The sequence below is a fragment of the Salvelinus sp. IW2-2015 genome, linkage group LG23 (genome assembly GCF_002910315.2).
Source record: "Salvelinus sp. IW2-2015 linkage group LG23, ASM291031v2, whole genome shotgun sequence".
Taxonomy (NCBI): domain Eukaryota; kingdom Metazoa; phylum Chordata; class Actinopteri; order Salmoniformes; family Salmonidae; genus Salvelinus; species Salvelinus sp. IW2-2015.
Window position 1 is genome coordinate 29801579 of NC_036863.1, and position 21052 is coordinate 29822630.

Consider the following 21052-nt stretch of genomic DNA (forward strand, 5'->3'; position numbering starts at 1 on the left):
GAGGTTGCAGTGTGGTATAACCTGAGACAGGTTATTAGGTTTAGAAGAGGATGTAGTGTGGTATAACCTGAGACAGGTTATTAGGTTTAGAAGAGGTTGCAGTGTGGTATAACCTGAGACAGGTTATTAGGTTTAGAAGAGGTTGCAGTGTGGTATAACCTGAGACAGGTTATTAGGTTTAGAGAGGATGTAGTGTGGTATAACCTGAGACAGGTTATTAGGTTTAGAAGAGGTTGCAGTGTGGTATAACCTGAGACAGGTTATTAGGTTTAGAAGAGGTTGCAGTGTGGTATAACCTGAGACAGGTTATTAGGTTTAGAAGAGGTTGCAGTGTGGTATAACCTGAGACAGGTTATTAGGTTTAGAAGAGGTGTAGTGTGGTATAACCTGAGACAGGTTATTAGGTTTAGAAGAGGTTGCAGTGTGGTATAACCTGAGACAGGTTATTAGTTTAGAAGAGGTTGCAGTGTGGTATAACCTGAGACAGGTTATTAGGTTTAGAAGAGGATGTAGTGTGTATTAACCTGAGACAGGTTATTAGGTTTTAGAAGAGGTTGCAGTGTGGTATAACCTGAGAACAGGTTATTAGGTTGTAGAAGAGGTTGCAGTGTGGTCATTAACCTGAGACAGGTTATTAGGTTTAGAAGAGGTTGCAGTGTGGTATAACCTGAGACAGGTTATTAGGTTTAGAAGAGGTTGCAGTGTGAGTGAAATATATTCCTCAGAGTATTGCACAAATATGCTCAACACTGTTTCAGGAAAGCAATGATCAAACACATGCAAAAATGGATCCTAGTCTACATGATCAACATTATAAGACACATAGAAGATCACATAGAAAAATATTTATTGTTAAGCTGCTGACGACAATGAATAAATACAAAAACACAAAACATATATAGGCTTAAAGGCACGTAACGTGAAGAGCCTTCCATTCCCACACCAGTCTCAATCTCATTGTCAGGTCCAAAATACATGCTGAGTGTCCTTGGAAGACAGCAGTTGTGGTTACATCACGGTCTTGCTTGCTGGGAGGTGGAGAGTGAATGAACATGTTCAGGATCGCCATACTAATAACGCCATCCTATTTCAACCTTGATTCTGACATTTAAAGATGAAGATGGATATGAGTGCCCTCTGAAGCAGTACATGTGAAAATTAACTTAATTATTGATTGAATCCCACCCCGGTGCTGAGGTTTTCTGCCTGAGCATTCTCTTCCCAGTGGTCCTGAGAGCTCCTTTCCTTACCTGCATCTTACTGTAGACCCAGGGCAGCAGGCGGCTGACACGACTATAGACCCCCGGTCTGTCTCTCTTGCCACAGCTATCCCCCCAGCTGGTCACCCCCGCCAGGTACCAGAGCTGGTCTGAGTCTTTACACACCAGGGGACCACCACTGTCCCCCTAGAGGAGGGAAGGAGTGGTAGGGGGAGGGGGAGAAGAAGAGGGAGAGAAGAAACAGCAGAGAAGGGAAGGAGGGAAGTGAGAGACACAGGGTAAGATTTGTGGACTTCATGTAAGAAACTATGTGGAAGTAGCTACTGCCTGATTGGTCTTAGTGTCCCACTCACCTGGCAGGAGTCCTTGCCTCCCTTCATGTCTCCAGCACAGAACATGTTCTGAGAGACCTTACCATTGTACACTGTGTTACTGTTACACACGCTGGAGTCAATGATGTCCACAGTCACCCCCATAAGATTCGTGGAGCCACGAGCTAAACACCAAACAAACGACATGCAACAATTTAGAATATCACACCAGATTGCATCATGTTTTCTATCATATTTCTCTTTCCCCCTGCTTGTTCATCCCAATGCCAATCAGCAGAGGTGTGGACTCGAGTCACAAATATGATGACTTGCAACTCGACTTTGACACCAATGACTCGTGACTTGAATTGGACTTGAGCCTTATGACTCGACCTGACTTGATACCCTCCCCAAGCCCAAATGTWAAAAATTATGATATTAAAAAAGTTGTACGGCAGTGCAGAGGAATGTCGGCTGGTGAATTAAGATGGAGCCCTTGGAAAGATGATACCCAAAATACATTTCTTCGGATATAAAGACGACGCTGTATCAACAAAAAACGGATTGCAACTTGCAAAACATGCGGGATGAAAATTACAGACGGAGGCGCAACAATTTCCAACTTTGTTCGACATTTGAAGCTGCACAAAGAACGGTAAGTCGTGGCTAATATAGCCGACAGCTATATATTTTATTACTTTACTGGTGTATCATGTAGGCTAACGCAACGTTAAATCAATGAGCCTCCACACAGTCAGTCAGTGCMGGAACGTGATCATTGCACCCAAGATTGAACTACAACTGGCTAGGCAGTTGGGTAAGACTTGAGACTTACTTGTGACTTGTAAAACAATGACTTGGTCCCACATCTGCCAATCAGCCCCCGAACTGTCATACCATGTGTCACTCACCTGCCCCCGCTTCTGTTGTCCCAAATCCAGAGGTCCAACATTTTGTTCCAGGAGAGAAGATCTTGTCATAGGCAGGCAGACACACAGGCTGGATGTTGTCTGAAATAACAAACATAGACATGTTATGATGCTAATAGTGGTATAAATAATCATATAATATATTGTTATGTTAAAGGTGAACTCACTGGAGTAGTCTACACGCTGTGTGAGTTTGAGAAGGGTGATGTCATAGTCGTTGGTTTTGTCGTCATAGCTCTCATGGACAATGATCTTCTCCACCATATAAGGGCGAGGCAGCACCATCTGAGAAACCATGCCCACATACACATGCCAGTTATTGGGCACCAGGTACGATGAGACCTTCCTAGAGAGAGTAGAGTTGTTAGGTCACTGTCTTCACTGATCACTGTTTACATTTACATTTACATTTAAGTCATTTAGCAGACGCTCTTATCCAGAGCGACTTACAAATTGTTCAGCCTAAGAACTGTGCAGTTTTAGCTAGCTCCCTTCAGTTAGCTTTATTCAGTTCCAGCTCTGTTCTGTCCTTGTTATATCCCAGTTCTTTTTGTCTTAGCATTGTTAGGTTTCAAGAGTTTTCTATATGTTCTGTTTCCTATTGTCATTACTGTTCTGCTTTACATTGTTTCAGTACAGTTCCTTGTCCATTGTCTGCGGTGTTGTCTGTTGTACTGACCTGGGGAAGCAGTGGGCTGCTGTCACCACAAAGTCAGGAGCGATCAGCGTGCCTCCGCAGGTGTGAGAGTCCTGAAAGTGGAGGCTGACCTGCCAAGGCCAATCGCCCAGATTCGCTGCTGATCCCCCTATGATTCTGGACAACTTCTGCCTGCCACAGTCTACCATGGGGACAGAGAGAGGGAGTAAGTCGGTCCGTAGTGCTAATACAGTATGGGGATTTGTATTTGGTCCTCTGTTCATCAGGAGAGCTAGATTCATATCTTTATCGAGCTTGAAAGACTAATGGTTGCCTTTGTGCATTAACTGCGAGAATGTAAAGATCGTTACTCACTGATACACTGCAGGGAGACAGTGTCATTGTTAGGGCAGGATGAGCTACAGAACACAGAAAGAAAGTCACAGTAAATCAGGTCACCAATGAGGTCACATGTTTTCTTTGTCTTCCCCACTTACTCCATCTAATGGTCAAACACTTGGCTCTGTTTGATACTTTTGGTATCTTATCATAACATACAGTATATGAAAAGTGACATGGTGAATGATGACCAGGTGGTGTCTGAGAAAGTCCCGGAAGAATGCCAAGGACTCCAGCGACCCCAGCCACGGACTGTTCTCTCCACGTTACCACCTGCATCTTAAGAGGCTATTGCACTGACTCTTCACACCTGCACCTTAAGAAACTATTTACACAGACTCCCCAGCAAGCACATTTTAGTTACTTGGAAGTTGTGGGAACGTACGTTTTTGGTTTCCCATTGGTTCTGGGAATTATGCCATAGGTTCCTTAACCGAAATGATAGGTTATTTGAAGGTAATTAAATAACGTTCTGATAACATACAAACCCAGTCAAAAGTTTGACACACCTACTCATTCAAGGGTTTTTCTTTATTTTTACTATCMTCTACATTGTAGAAAAATAGTGGGGACTCCTGAGTGGCACAGTGGTCTAAGGCACTGCACCACTAGAGATCCTGGTTCGAGTCCAGGCTCTGTCGTAGCCGGCCATGACCGGGAGACCCATGGGGTGGCGCACAATTGGCCCAGCGTCGTGCGGGATGCTCTTGTCCCATTGCTCTCTAGTGACTCCTGTAGCAGGCCGGGCGCAATGCATGCTGACACGGTCGCCAGGTGTACGGTGTTTCCTCCGACACATTGGTGCGGCTGGCTTCCGGGTTAAGCAGGCATTGTGTCAAGAAGTAGTGCGGCTTGGCTGGGTTGTGTTTTGGATAAATCACTCACAGTGGCTCTCGACCTTCGCCTTTCCTGAGTCCGTACGGGAGTTGCATCGATGAGACAAGACTGTAACTACCAATTGGATACCATGAAAAAGGGGTAAAAGTAAAAAAGAATAATTAAAACTATGAAATAACACATGGAATCATGTAGTAACCAAAAAAGTGTGAGAAAAATTTGAGATTCTTCAAAGTAGCCACCCTTTGCCTTGATGACTGCTTTGCACACTCTTGGCATTCTCTCAACCAGCTTCATGAGGTTGTCACCTCGAATGCATTTCAATTAACAGGTGTGCCTTGTTAAAAGTTCATTTGTGGAATTTCTTTCCTCCCTAATGCGTTTGAGCCAATCAGTTGTGTTAGGGGTGGTATACAGAAGATAGCCCTATTTGGTAAAAGACCAAGTCCATATTATGGCAAGAACACCTCAAATAAGCAAAGAAAAACGACAGTGCATCATTACTTTAAGAAATGAAGGTCAGTCAAGACATGAAGGTCAGAACTTTGAAAGTTTCTTCAAGTGCAGTCGCAAAAACCATCATCCTGCAGAGGATACGTTCATTAGAGTTATCAGCCTCAGAAATTGCAGCCCAAATAAATGCTTCACAGAGTTCAAGTAACAGACACATCTCTGTTACTTGAACTCACATCAATTGTTCAGAGGAGACTGGGTGAATCAGACCTTCAAGGTCGAACTGCTGCAAAGAAACAACAAAAAAATGACACCAATAAGAAGAAGAGACTTGCTTGGGCCAAGAAACACGAGCAATGGACATTAGAACGATGGAAATCTGTGTCTTTGTGAGACGCAGAATAGGTTAACAGATGATCTCCGCATGTGTGGTTCCCACCATGAAGCATGGAGGAGGAGGTGTGATGGTGCTTTGCTGATGACACTGTCAGTGATTTATTTAGAATTCAAGGCACACTTAACAAGCATGGCTAACACACTATTCTGCAGCGAAACGCCATCCCATCTGGTTTGCGCTTAGTGGGACTATCATTTTTGTTTTTCAACAGGACAATGATCCAACACATCTCCAGCCTGTGTTGACCAAGAATGAGAGTAATGGAGTGCTGCATCAGATGACCTGACCTCCACAATCACCTGACCTCAACCCAAATGAGATGGTTTGGGATGAGTTGGACCGCAGAGTGAAGGAAAAGCAGCCAACAAGTGCTCAGCATATGTGGGAACTCCTTCAAGACTGTTGGAAAAGCATTCCAGGTGAAGCTGGTTGAGAGAATGCCAAGAGTGTGCAAAGCTGTCATCAAGGCAAATGGTGGCTACTTTGAAGAATCTAAAATCTATTTTGATTTGTTTAACATTTTTTTGGTTACTACATGATTCCATGTGCTATATGTCATAGTTGTGATGTCGTCACTATTATTCTACAACATAGAATGGTGTTAAAATGCCATTTTTTTAACACATACAAAACTGTTAATTTTAGTTTATTCAAACAGACCCAATTTTTAAGGAAACTAGCTCATTAAGATTAGGTGTGGACAATTAGTGGGCACGGCCAACACACCTGAACACACTTAACAAGATAGAGAATACAAATATTTTGTTGACGCTAAGAAAGGAATGCATTTTTTTAAATAACATTCTTAGAACGTTTTTTGAACAATACTAATGTTTTCTTATGTTATTTATGGAAATTTGTCTTAATGTTCTGAGACATGACTTCAAATATAACCATGAGGAAACCTGCAGAAAATGTTATGCTGAAGTACTGAAATTCCCACAGAAGAACAATGTTTCTTAATGTTAATGTTCCCGGAACAATTTGAGAACATTACTTTAAATAGAACCATGAGGAAACCTGTAGGAAACATTATGCTGAAGTTCTGAAATTCCGTATGGTTCTCAGACGTGGGAATTTCAGTGCTAGCTAGGTATCCTGCACCATTCCCAGAAGGTTGTATGAAAAATAACCATAGGACAACCACGCTCTCACCAAGCACTAAGAAACATATGGTTCTCAGAACGTTATGTGCTAGCTGGATCTCTACTAGAGGTCAACCGATTAATCGGAATGGCCGATTAATCGGAATGGCCGATTAATCGGAATGGCCGATTAATTAGGGCCGATTTCAAGTTTTCATAACAATCGTAAATCGATATTTTTGGACACCAATTTGGACGATTTTTATTTATTTTTTTACACCTTTATTTAACCTTTATTTAAKTAGGCAAGTCAGTTAAGAACACATTCTTATTTTCAATGACGGTCTAGGAACGGTGGGTTAACTGCCTRGTTCAGGGGCAGAACGACAGATTTTTACCTTGTCAGCTCGGGACTCAATCTTGCAACCTTACAGTTAACTAGTCCAACGCTCTAACCACCTGCCTCTCATTGCACTCCACGGGGAGCCTGCCTGTTARYCGYATGCAGTAAGAAGCCAAGGTAAGTTGCTAGCAGCATTAAACTTATCTTATAAAAATCAATCAATCATAATCACTAGTTAACTACACATGGTTGATGATATTACTCCTTTATCTAGCTTGTCCTGCGTTGCATATAATCGATGCGGTGCGCCATCGCGTAAAAAGGACTGTCGTTGCTCCAACGTGTACCTAACCATAAACATCAATCAATACACAGAAGTATATATTTTTAAACCTGCACATTTAGCTAAAAGAAATCCAGGTTAGCAGGCAATATTAACCAGGTGAAATTGTGTCACTTCTCTTGCGTTCATTGCACGCAGAGTCAGGGTATATGCGATAATAGTAAACGTTTTGTTTTCGAAATGATAGTTTCCGGATTTGACCATATTAATGACCAAAGGCTCGTATTTCTGTGTTATTATGTTATAATTAAGTCTATGATTTGATATTTGATAGAGCAGTCTGACTGAGCGATGGTAGGCAGCAGCAGGCTCTTAAGCATTCATTCAAACAGCACTTTCGTGGGTTTTGCCAGCAGCTCTTCACTGTGCTTCAAGCATTGCGCTATTTATGACTTCAAGCCTATCAACTCCCGAGATTAGGCTGGTGTAACCGATGTGAAATGGCTAGCTAGTTAGCGGGGTGCGCGCTAATAGCGTTTCAAACYTCACTCGCTCTGAGACTTGGAGTAGTTGTTCCCCTTGCTCTGCATGGGTAACGCTGCTTCGAGTGTGGCTGTTGTCTATGTGTTCCTCGTTCGAGCCCAGCTAGGAGCGAGGCGAGGGACGGAAGCTATACTGTTACACTGGCAATACTAAAGTGCCTATAAGAACATCCAATAGTCAAAGGTATATGGTATACAAATGGTATAGAGAGAAATAGTCCTATAAAACCTATATTAACTACAACCTAAAACCTCTTACCTTGGAATATTGAAGTCTCAAAAAGGAACAACCCGTTAGCTTTTTTACATGCACATATTGCACTTTTACTTTCTTCTCCAACACTTTGTTTTTGCATTATTTAAACCAAATTGAACATGTTTCATTATTTATTTGAGGCTAAATGGATTTTTATTCATGTATTATATTAAGTTAAAATAAGTGTTCATTCAGTATTGTTGTAATTGTCATTATTTCAACAAAAACAATCAAATAAATCGGCCGATTAATCGGTATCGGCTTTTTTTGGTCCTCCAATAATCGGTATTGMTATCTGAGTTAAAATCATAATCGGTCGACCTCTAGTCTCTACTCACCCACTCACACCCAATGCTATTAATTCTAAGATGCTCAACCATGTCACAATTCACTTTAGCACATTTCATAGTTTATATTGTATATATTTACAACATCTCCATTTTTTGTACTACTTTTTTATTACTTATTTGTGAATATTTTTTGTGTGCTGCACTGTTGAGAGCTGGCAAGTAAATATTTCACTGTACCCTTTACACTCTGTATCCTGAGCACGTGACCAATAAACATTGATTTGATGGCCCAAGAAGAGGCTTACTTAGTATGTGATATAATATACACTGAGTTTACCAAAATTAGGAACACCTTCCTAATATCGAGTTGCACCCCCTTTTGCTCTCAGAACAGCTACAATTCGTTGGGGCATGGACTCTACAAGGTGTTGAAAGCATTCCAGAGGGATGCTGGGCCATGTTGACTCAAATGCTTCCAACAGTTGTGTCAAGTTGGCTGGATGTCCTTTGGGTGGTGGACCATTCTTGATACACACAGGAAACTGTTGAGCATGAAAAAAGATGCAGTTCTTGACACAAACCAGACCGCCTGGCACCTAATATCATACCCCGTTCAAAGGCACTTAAATCTTTTGCCTTGCCCATTCACACTCTAAATGGTACACGTACACAATCCATGTCTCAATTATCTTATGGCATAAAAGTCCTTCTTTCACCTGTCTCCTCCCCTTCATCTACACTGATTGAAGTGGATTTAGAAGGTGACATCAATAAGCTTTCCCCTGGATTTACCTATGTCATGGAAAGAGCAGGTGTTCTTAATGTTTAAGCCTGTTCTTGGGCAATAATTTATATGGCACTTTGCATAATATGCAAAGAGATGTTGACGAGTGTATCCAGAAGTACTTACTATACTGACACCTTATCCTGGATGGTGTTGGAGGTCTTCCCTGTCACAGTGAGAGTGGTAGAGGACTCATCTTTCACACTGCTAGTGATATGACTCCTAAATAAATAGATGTAGAGAGAAGTTTATGTACACGTCCCGACATCACAACCTAACACACTAAACCCATTGATAGGTATGGTTGAACAGGTTTGCACAGTTCAGCCTTTCGACCACAAGAGGGCAGCAAAAGAGGGGAAGCTCTTACACTCTGAAGCCTAGTTGAGCGCAGGTCTGGTCAGCCAGGCCCTTGTTCCAGCCACTGTAACACACAGGGAGGAAATTACCAGCGCTGCTTGTCTTCACCTCTAGACCCCCATTCGACCTGAACCTTACTGGATGATACACAGATACATCACTCAATTAGAACATCACTCAACTAGAACATCACTCAACTAGAACATCACTCAACTAGAACATCACTCAATAAGAACATCACTCAACTAGAACATCACTCAATTAGAACATCACTGAATCACACAAATACATGACTCAGCAGTTAGAACCTCACAGGATCACACAGATACATCACCCATTACAAATCCATTGCACATCTAGAAAGGTTCCCACTGGACACAAACTGGTTGAATTAATGTTGATAAAACGTAATTTGTCAACGCATTGTGACGTGGAATCCACGTGGAAAATACATATACATTTTGTTTTTTATCATCAACGTAAACTTGTTTTCAGGGGAAATGTCAACCCCTGGATTATGTCATCATTGTAACCATTTGTCAAAATAGACAAACCTTGAATTTGTACATTTGAAACAACATCAGTTCTTCGATATACTTTGCCTTCAGAAAGTATTCACACCCCTTGACTTTTTCCATATTTTGTGTTACAGCCTGAATTTAAAATGGATTAAATTGAGATGTGTCACTGGCCTAAACACAATATCCCATAATGTCAACGTGGAATTATATTTTTAGAATTTTTCTGAAATTAAACATTCAAAGCTGAAATGTCTTGAGTCATTAAGTATTCAACCCRTTTGTTATGGCAAGCCTAAATATGTTTATGAGTAAAAATGTGCTTAACAAGTCACATAATAGTTGCATGTACTCACTCATTGTGCAATAATTGTGTAACATGATTTTTTAATTACTACCTCATCTCTGTACCCCACACATACAATTATCTATAATGCACCTCAGTCGAGCAGTGAATTCCAAACATAGATTCAAGCACAAGGACCAGGGAGGTTTTCTAATGCCTCGCAAAGAAGGGCACCTATTAGTATTTGTGTAAAACAAAAATATTTTGAATATCCCAATGAGCATGGTGAAGGTATCAATTACACTTTGGATGGTGTATCAATACACAGTCACTACAAGATACAGGCATCCTTCCTAACTCAGTTGCCGGAGGGGAAGGAAACCGCTCAGGGATTTCACCATGATGCCAATGGTGACTTTAAAACAGTTACAGAGTTTAATGGCTGTGATAGGAGAAAACTGAGGATGGATCAACAACATTGTAGTTACTCCACAATACTTACTTAATCGACAGAGGGAAAAGACAGAAACCTGTACACCATAAAAATATTCCAAAACATGCATCCTGTTCACAATAAGGCACTAAAGTAAAACTGCGAAAAATGTGGCAAAGAAATGTACTTTATGTCCTGAATACAAAGCGTTATGTTTGGGGCAAATCCAACACAACCCATCACTGAGTACCGCTCTTCATATTTTCAAGCAATGTGGTGGCTGCATCATGTTATGGGTATGCTTGTCATCGGCAAGGACCAAAAATAAATGGAATGGAGCTAAGCACAGGCAAAATCCTAGAGGTAAACCTGTTTCAGTCTGCTTTCCAACAGACACTGGGAGACAAATTCACCTATCAGCAGGACAATGACCTTAAACATAAGGCCAAATATACACTGGAGTTGCTTACCAAGACGACATTGAATGTTCCTGAGGTGCCTAGTTACAAATTTCACTTAATTTGGCTTGAAAATCTATGGCAAGACTTGAAAATGGCTGTCTAGCAATGATCAACAACCAACTTGACAGAGCTTGAAGAATTTAAAAAATAATAATATGCAAACTGTTAACGCTGTCAAAAGTGATTCTAACGTATCGAGCGGGGGTGTAAAATACTTAAGTAAATTAGATATTTCTGTATTTCATCATACAAATATATTTCCAAAACTTATTAAAAACATGTTTTTACTTTATCAATATGGGGTATTGTGTGTAGATGGGTGAGAACAAAATCTATTTAATCCATTTTAGAACAACAAAATGTGGAATAAGTCAAGGGATAGGAATACTATCTGAAGGCTATCGGAGGCTGGGCAGCACCTCCTCCTGGAAAGTTCACATTCAGATATTCCGTTGGTCTCCCATCCAAGGTTTTAACCAAGCCCTGATAAGCTTGGATATTTGGTACTGACTACTACATGTACCAATGTGCGATCATGAGAAGGATTTTTGAGAGACCTCTTAATAACTAAATATATTAAAGTCATTCCAAAGAGTAGATTTAACAGTGCAAATGAAAAGTAACCATACTTTATAAGTCAAATATCATCAATGATAGTATTTAGGCCTATATAGCATTTGCAAAGTCATCAACAGCTATTGTTTCAATTCAACCCAGGGTTCAACTACAAATAGACAACACATATAGGCCTAGGGCATACAAGCTTTGGTTGATTTCAACTTTAATCTCCACGTTAATCATTAATATGTTGTATTCACATCTCCAGCTCAACCAGAAATCCAAGTTAAAGAATAGGTCAAAATCAAATAAAAAAAATTTAACGTGCAATTAAAGTTTGATTAGACTATATTTAGTCCTATTCTTTAACTTTGATTTTTGGTTGAGATGGCGATGTGAATCCAACCTATCAAATATAAATTTATAGACAAACTGGATATTAAATTGTGTTTGGCTGTCAACGCAACCAAATATCAACATTTGAAGGAGATGTAGTTTCTGCTTGGAAAGTTCCATCTGTGCCACTGACTTAGTCTGGATTTAATTCCAGTTGGTCTACAAATTAATAATTGACATGTTGGATTCACGTCTCAATCTCAACCAAAAATCTAAGTTAAAGAATAGTACTAAATCAAACTTTAAATGCACTTTAAAGGAAGCTTGATTTGATTTAGATTCTTGGTTGAGATGGAGACATAATTCGAACATATAAATTATTCATTTCTAYACAAACTGGAATTTGTTGACAACCAAACACAATTCAATATCACTTTTGCAATACAGTAAATAGCCTATTAACTTGTCAACAAGTTAACAAATTATGTTTTAAAGTAAAGAATGGGATTAAGCCAGTGGTTCAGATGAAACTATCCAAGCATTAGATATCCATTAAATGTTGATATTTGGTTGCGTTGTCAACCAAACACAATTTAATTTAAGACTATAAAGTTAAGTTTAAAGTTAAAACTATCTTACAAATCAATGTAACAGCATTTATTCAGCCTTAAAATGAACAAAACATCTTTGGACACATTGAGGTTAGCCTACAGTAGCTATAAATGTATTTTTATGTGATAATAGAAAGCGTGCATGGTTCAAGCTAACATGCAAATGTTGCAGCTCTGTGGAGATCTTCACAATTGCTGTAATAATCTATGCAGAATCTTGAACAGCATTGATCAACTACAACCCAGGTCATTTGGTTGTGCTATTAGATGAAGTACAATGATACACATTAATCTGTTGTAATGAATACAACATATCTGACATGGAATTCCCGTTTGAACTTTGTTGTGCTTTTAAATTGTTGAAAGTGCAGTGATATAACATTTAGTTGACAACTTAACCAGAAATCTGACTAAACCAAACTTTTCCATTGGAATATGGTTGTGCTTTTAGATGGTTGAAAGCATAGTCATATAACATTGCGAATTCAACAAACTTCTGCCTGTCTTTTTGAATGGGTGAATAAAGGTTGAAATCTCATCGATCAACGCCTCAACCAAATATGATCCACATTTCCACATAGAAGTGACGTGGTGTGCCCAGTGTTTTGCTTCTATTTTTGTTACTGACAACAAAAACTAGGTGTGGCGACAAGGGTACTGACCACAATTGGTCTCATCACTGCCCAGTTCGCAGTCCCGTCGGCCGTCACACTCCACAGTTTTGGAGGGGCAACTGTCTTTCTCCATCTCACTCAGGGAGCCAGACACCAGGGATGGGCCATAACGCACTGGACAGAGGTCATAGGTCAAAGAGAACTAGTAAAGGATATGCAGAGCCGTGGAAGCCCCCATGGTAATGCTTAATACATACCAACACAATATCATATATATTGCATTCACACGATACCCTAAATATGGAATTTATGATTGTCATAAATGTACACATATTTAATTGTTACATTATGTCCATGTTAGATTATGTTCTATTGTATTACATTATGTCCATATAGTTTAATGTTGTACTGTATGAGTTCTCTGTAAGTTATTGGTTGGGTTACCTCCCAGCCAGATAGCGATAGCGAGGAGGACCAGCAGTAGGGTGGCTCCTCCTGATCCTCCGTAACAGCAGGAACTGTTCCCACATGATAAGCCCTTTTTACGACGTTGGGCTGCAAGAGGAGACCAGGGACATTTTTCAGTTTACAGTTTGATAAAGTTGGGAGGCAAAAAAGCTTAGGATTAAGAAAGAGAAACGTTTCGGATATAGAAAGAGAGATTTGCATTACAGAGACAGAGTGATGGCGCCCTCTCATAGAAATAGTTAGGGGCAGGAATGTACTGTATATCAAGGATTGAAGAAGTAGAAGGGAATACCAGGAACTTACGGGCGCCCTGGGAAACATGGACGACATTTACATGTGCCATAGGCTGGGGGATGTAGTAAGGCTGAGAAGGGGGGTCAGACATCCCTCTGGCCCCCACCACCTCTCCATACTCAAGAGGGGGCTGGGTGGGCACTGCTACTGAGTAGTATGGGGGTGGGCAGTCACTGTTCTGAGGGGAGAAGGAAGAGGAGAGTCAGGTGGGTTCTCATTAGTAGGCTATGTACCTGATCAACTTCTAAACACAGGCAGGCATATAATATGTATATCTGAAGCTTAGCTCTAGCCTGAATCCTACACCACCTTAACACATACAGACAACTGATCAAACCTATAAAAACAGGACATATTGTACAGTGGACAAAAAAAAGGAGCATCCATTACAGAACCATACTAGACTGGATGGTCCTGTGGACCACCAGTGTCTCCTCAGTTAGGTTCCTTTGTGTTTTTTTTGTTGCTATTCACATGCCTGATGGACACTTAGGCAATCACCAACAGACAGTTATGCACCATGACCCAACGTGTGATTATAGATCTGGACACATCAACAGCTAAACACCAGGAAGGAAAACAGGTTCCCCAAGGATGCACTTGTTCTTATCTCTAAAAATAACTGAATGTTTCTTAGAATTGTTACTATGACACCAGTTTCATTGTATCACTAATAGTTCCAATTTCTCAAATTACTAGATGTCTTATAAATCAATCTGCTATTAATAGAAAGTGTCATTTTATAGTTTCAGTTCTAATTAACCATTGTCTGAAGCCAGTAACCAGAAATGTTTACCTAAAATTGTTTCCTCTTCTTGATAAGGAAGAAACCTACTATTTTGTTCCCCATCGGGAGACTGAAAAGACTTGGCATGGGTCCTCAGATCCTCAAAAGGTTGTACAGCTGCACCATCAAGAGCATCCTGACTGGTTGCATCATTGCCTGGTATGGCAACTGCTCGGCCTCCGACCGCAAGGCACTACAGAGGGAAGTGCGTACGGCCCAGTACATCACTGGGGCCAAGCTTCCTGCCATCCAGGATCTCTATACCAAGCCATGTCAGAGAATGGCCCTAAAAATTGTCAAGGACTCCAGCCACCCTAGTCATAGACTGTTCTCTCTGCTACCGCACGGCAAGTGGTACCGGAGCACCAAGTCTAGCCCAAGAGGCTTTTAAACAGCTTCTACCCCCAAGCCATAAGACTCCTGAACATCTAGTCAAATGGCTACCCAGACTATTTGCTACTCTCTGTTYTTATCTATGTATAGTCACTTTAATAACTTTACCTACATGTACATATTACCTCAATTACCTCGTCTAACCGGTGCCACTACACACATTGACTCTGTACCAGTTCCCCCTGTTTATAGTCTCGCTATTGTTATTTTACTGCTGCTCTTTAACTACTTGTAACTTTTATTTCTTATTCTTATTCATATTTTTTAAACTGCATTGCTGGTTAGGGGCTTGTAAGTAAGCATTTCACTGTAAAGTCTACACCTGTTGTATTCGGGGCATGTGACTAATAAAATGTCATTTGATTTTGATAAAATGTTTATCTGATGTTGCTGATTAAGTTCTGCTTGTTCAAACAGCACAACTGATTAACAAAGACTGTAGGCTACAGGTGTGGTTTATGACAAACATTGATATGGGAGGTGTGTTTATAAGTGCATGACATGATCTTAACAATATTCTAACACACACACCCATCAGTGTCACGTGTTCACGGAAACATGGCTCACTCGGGATACGTTATCAGAGTCGGTACAGCCACCTGGTTTCTTCACGCATCGCGCAGACAGAAACAAACATCTCTTTGGTAAGAAGAAGGGCGGTTGTGTATGCCTTATGATTAACGAGTCGTGGTGTGATCATAACAACAAACAGGAACTCAAGTCCTTTTGTTCACCTGACCTAGAATTCCTTACAATCAAATGCCGACCGCATTATCAACCAAGAGAATTCTCTTCGATTATAATCACAGTCGTGTAGACCCCCCCCCCACCCCAAGCAGACACCTCGACGGCCCTGAAAGAACTTCATTGGACTCTATGTAAACTGGAAACCACATATCCTGAGGCTGCATTTATTGTAGCTGGGGAATTTAACAAGGCTAATCTGAAAACAAGGCTCCCTAAATGTTATCAGCATATTGAATGCGCGAGCCGGGCTGTGGAAAATTCTGGATCATTGTTACTCTAACTTCCGCAACGCAAACAAAGCCAGCCCTAGCCCTCCTTTCGGCAAATTTGACCACGACTCCATTTTGTTGATCCCGGCCTATAGACAGAAACTTAAACAGGAAAGCCCGTGCTCAGGTCTGTTCTGTTCAAATATTTTTTATTGAGCACACACAAGAATGGTGTATAGGTATAAGACAGGTATACAATTCTTATCTAAACATAAAAGAGCAGACAGAAACAAAAAGACCCAGAGTTCTGGGTACAAAACAAATATTACAAGACATACAGAATAAGGACAGGTAGAAAGAAAGAGGGTAGGTGTCACCCCCCACTTACGGATAAAGCCGGTCTGGTCGATATGGACCAATTGCCAATTAAAGTGCTAAGCCGTTAGCCAGGTTTTTTGCCTTAAAAGGCTTTTGCGTCTGTATTAAGAGGATATTGGTTCTGTATGACCCTACCTCTTTCCGGATCTTACCCTTCTTATGTATAACTGTAATTGAATGCTTCAAAATCCCAAAGTAGATGGAGAGCGTCCCATCCTCCTTGCCGTGAACCAACATTTTGTGCATGTAGCGGAGAAAGGCATGTTGCTGAATGTTTTATAGGAATTCACTAGGTATCCATCTGGACCCGGGTCTTCCCACTCTTTAGAGATTAATTGTTTCTCGAATTTCTTCAGAGATATTTCCTTATTCAGGAAGTTAAATCTTCTTGTTCAGGGCAGGAAGATTACATCCCCAAAAAGTTTTTGCAAATTAACGTTAGGATCTGCTTTAGATGATATAGAGTTCATAAAACTGACGAATCTGTCATTTGGATGTCTTTTAGGGGAAGAGAAGTATCCCAGATTGCAGATTAACTTTCGCGCACTCACAGTTTTTCGAAGTTGTCTGGCGAGTAATTTGTGGGGTTTGTCACCAAACTCAAAAATATTTATTGCGTTGGGCGTAGAGAAAAGATTTAGCAATTTTAGCTGAGAGAATCTGATGATATTCCAAATTTTAAAGAGTAATTTTTTATGTTTCTCCATAGATGGATGTCTACATTCTCCCTAGTCCAGTAAGTGAATTTGGCCCTCCAGTTCTACCAATTTTCCCCTGTTTCCTACTCCTGGCAGTCTGATAGGAGATGATACAGGCCTCTCAAATAAGCCTTAAGTGGTTTCCACAATAAGTGCTGGAAGTCTCTTGTGTTGTCGTTGTTATCAAAGAAAAATGTAATTTGGTTCTTTAAGATGTTCACAGAATGTGGTTCTGTGAGGACGGAGGATTCAAGCCTCCAACCCTCTCGTTTGGTACGATGCACCCAATCTCAGGCGAAGAAGGTGAGTGGACTGTTGGTCCGAGATTATTAAGAATCATGATACCTCACGATTACAGGTTTATAGGGGAGTAATTACTTTTTTCGTTATATATTTTATTTTTATTTCCCAACTCTCGCATCAACCAAAAGTAGTCAATTCGAGTATAAACATTGGAACATGAGATAAAAGAGTATTCTCCTACCCGTAGGGTTAGTGATCGCTCATATATCAAAATAAGTTAGAATCTTTATGTAGTATTCAAGAATTCACTTGATAGGAGGTGGGGTTCCCGGGTAGAGGATTGTCAAATATTGGTCTAGCACGAGGATATAAGTCCTCTCCAATGAATCAGTGTTTAGTATGGGAGACATGTGGATATGAGGCAAGGACTTTTTTGAAAAAAGAGGGGTTACAATGGTGTTGGTCCATTAGATATCTTTTAGTAGAGTTACAGAGTAGAGTGATCTCTCCTATTTACGGATCAAATAACGACGCCTCTTTATCCACAAGTAGTTTATGTAGAAAGGGAATTCCTTTCCGCTACCAGAATCGCTGATTGGCCTCTCGCTTTTGGTAGAGAAGTTAGAGTGAATACAGCTACTTGCCGGCCTACCACACTACATTAAGTCTGCTATGAGAAATTATTTTTCAGATGGGTTTTCTTGCAAAATATAATTCAGACGAGAGTGCTTTAAGTGGGCTAGACCTTGGCACTATCTCTTAATTGGGTTCGGGTTAATACCGTGACATTCAGGGAAGTGAATGTAGAGCCCCGCCCCCTGTCATTTGAGTTCTATGTGTGGCTGCACACTCATAGTAACTGCATGATAAAAAAGTAAGAAAGCGCACCAAACCATCACATCAGCGCAATGTAGCAAGCGACACCCGAGCAGTAAGTAACAAAGTAACCCCGACCGCCTCAACCCCCCTTTGCCTGAAGACACCTGTGATAGAACTTCCCACCCTGTTCGCCCGACGTTCCCCACTATTTGGTACCCCCCCGAAACTTCACCAGCCGACGACCATGTTAAAAGTACCAGTGAATATACGAATACATACATGGAATATAGGGATGAGAGACAACATCTTCTAGGAGTTAGTATAAAAAGATCAGAAAATCGTGAGCGGAGATCTATAACATCATTTGTCTGGCCGATGCCAAAAAAGCATCGGCCGAACCTCGAACAAGAGTGAAAACAAAAATAAAATCCCAACTCATACGTTCACCTCTCACTATCCTAGAACTCTTCTATCTAACAATGCTGAAAACATCGATCGAAGGACTCCCGCCGAGTTAAAGTGTTCCATATAGCAATACTAATTAAAGTCCAAAGAGAAATCTAGAGTGTGAGCAACAATAAAACAATATTGCGCCACTTAAGCGTCATCCTTGGGTGCAATCCCTTGATGATAACGCAAAACTATTATGCTAATGCACAAGATGTATAAGTGTGGCTAAGCAATTGCAGCGGAGATCAGTAAACACATGGAAAAACTACATCCGCGAACCAGACAAAGGACAAGCAGTACATTTACATATGTGAGTGGGTGGGTTAGATCGAAACAATGGAAGTGTTGGTCTTTATTATTAAACTAACCGCCCCAAAATCACAGTTCAAAATTAAAGTAAATAAAAGGAGTATAAGTATACATACATAAGCATACTAATACCAATAGTACACCCAGAAATCTAGGAAATATAGCGGACACACACGGATTCAATACCACCACGATACAGATACATATGTACATACATACATACACATAGCAGACAAACGACACTAAATGATCATAAATTACTACGGCAGCAGCAAAAACAATAAGCCCAGACACACCCGAAAAGCTAATACATATGAAAAGTATGAATAAGTTAGTATTAATAAAGGAAAACGAAAACTAGCAGATGTACCAACCTATACCAACAAGATCATCACTTTTCTTCGTAATGAGGAACCAAACCTACTAATACAAACCACCATATGTGACACACAACTACACACACAATACACCATACAACACATCAACACCAAACATTCCAGCCCCAGTAACCATACCCTGATATATAACACAATAACCTAGGATCCTATACACTTAACACACTACTACTCAACAAACATATTAATATGATAATACAACATACTATATAGTAAAATGCAAGATGATATAATATTTTTAAAAGTACAAAATAATAAAATAATAATTATATGTACGTCACAAACCTTACCAATCAGACAACTTTACAGAAGGGCTCGAGTGTAGGGGGGCGAGATATACCTACAAAAGAAAATCAGACAATAAGAGCGGCCCCCGAGTCTAAACAATCAAAAGTCAACAAACGAGGCACCGAAAAACCACAATCAACTCTATGCAATTACCAACAGCGCTACGATCTGTGTCCCTCGAGCACCCTTCCCCAACCAATCACCCCCAGTCCCCTGCAAGCAATAATAAATGGTATTGTCCAACTAACACAAAGTAAAAGTGTAAGAATTGATAAGACCATTGCAACAAAAACTTAAATAACGAAACAAACAAAAAAATGGGTGAAATGAAACCGTATAATTCATCCGAACATAAGTTTTCAATGAATGTCAACCTGGAAGGCCCATCCTCACCAATAGGCACTCCAGCTCCCCGAAGACCAAGCCAGAATCAAAGTGAACTTGACCACTCGAATAGCTAACTGAGCCGCCCCCACAGCCATCTTACATGTTCCGCGGTGTACGCCTTCGTTTAATACCGCTGTTCTATCACTCGAGATGCACACCCATTACATCTAGCCACACACACATCATAAGTCTCGATATCTCACTGTATTACCCACATGACAGCCAGACCCCATCACACACACACCAACATGACCACAAACAGAGCACACTCTCAAACACCATGTCTACATCAACCACGGACGAACCTATGCGCGCGCTAATGTCTCACCGGAACTAACAAACCTATCTATCTGACGCGAGTCCACAACAGCAACCCAAGAGCAAGACACACACACAATCACCTATCACCCACCCGAGCACCCAGCGACGAGAAGCCGTAATTTTGCTTAGTCTCTTAGCAGGGACCCAAGAAGGACAAAGCCTGGCGAAGAATGGTAGATTTGTTAGAGCGAAATTGGTTGCATGACATCTCTGTAAGTCGCCGCGGGTGCTATTGCCAACGCCGGACGACAATAATGCATCATAGACACGAAGGGTGCCCTTTATTTGTAACAGTTGCCCCTCATTACGGGCCCTCGCGCAGGATAATATTCCTTGGTCTTGAAACTGTGTATTTCAGACAGAATGATTACTGGACGAGGACTTGGCCGTAGGTCCGGACCGCACTGGGACAAGGCCGCGATGTGCACGGTCCAGCTGGGGCGTCCGAAGCGCAAACATCCGATCCCATTGCATCCTTCCAAACAAAAAATTAGCCTTGGCGAAGAAGTACCCGAGGGCGAAAATGATGCCCGCCTCAACCCCCTTCTTGCCAGACCAACAACCGCGAAGGTTATTACGGCTGAACGCCCTCCAGGTCACCACTTGTCACAGAAAGGCCTCTGCAACCCTATCCTGCAGTACGAGCATAGCTTCTCTAACTCGTCGATCCTACCAGCGTGAATTCAGAAGCTTCGCAAGGCCACAATACCTCACTGGCCTCTGCGAAGACGACCGTTCGAAATGGTGCTCTCGATTTTGGTGCCGTTCAGCAATAGTAGCCTTAAGATCCTCAGCTAAAGCAACACGTAGTTCTTCCCAAAGCCGGGTAAGTTCTGTAAGTGTCACGTTGTTTGCTGTGTTGCCTTCCGCCAGATTGTCTCGTTGTTTGGGTGTGGATGTAGGCCTCCGATGCTGATTGTAAG

General features: G+C 41.1%; 1 protein-coding gene across 1 annotated transcript in view; it reads right to left on the bottom strand.

Annotated features, from left to right (window-relative positions):
- Positions 1-830: 830 nt before the first annotated feature.
- The window catches only part of tmprss13b (transmembrane serine protease 13b), a 26360-nt gene continuing 6138 nt past the window's right edge, over positions 831-21052 (bottom strand). The window contains exons 2-13 of the mRNA XM_023967410.2: positions 13715-13883; positions 13388-13498; positions 12992-13117; positions 9137-9263; positions 8893-8988; positions 3473-3516; positions 3140-3299; positions 2628-2806; positions 2443-2541; positions 1574-1716; positions 1251-1406; positions 831-1028 (exon numbers count right to left, since the gene is read on the bottom strand). Of these exons, the coding sequence (XP_023823178.1) occupies positions 1014-1028; positions 1251-1406; positions 1574-1716; positions 2443-2541; positions 2628-2806; positions 3140-3299; positions 3473-3516; positions 8893-8988; positions 9137-9263; positions 12992-13117; positions 13388-13498; positions 13715-13883 (1425 nt within the window). The 3' untranslated portion in view covers positions 831-1013. The remainder of the gene's footprint in view (positions 1029-1250; positions 1407-1573; positions 1717-2442; positions 2542-2627; positions 2807-3139; positions 3300-3472; positions 3517-8892; positions 8989-9136; positions 9264-12991; positions 13118-13387; positions 13499-13714; positions 13884-21052) is intronic.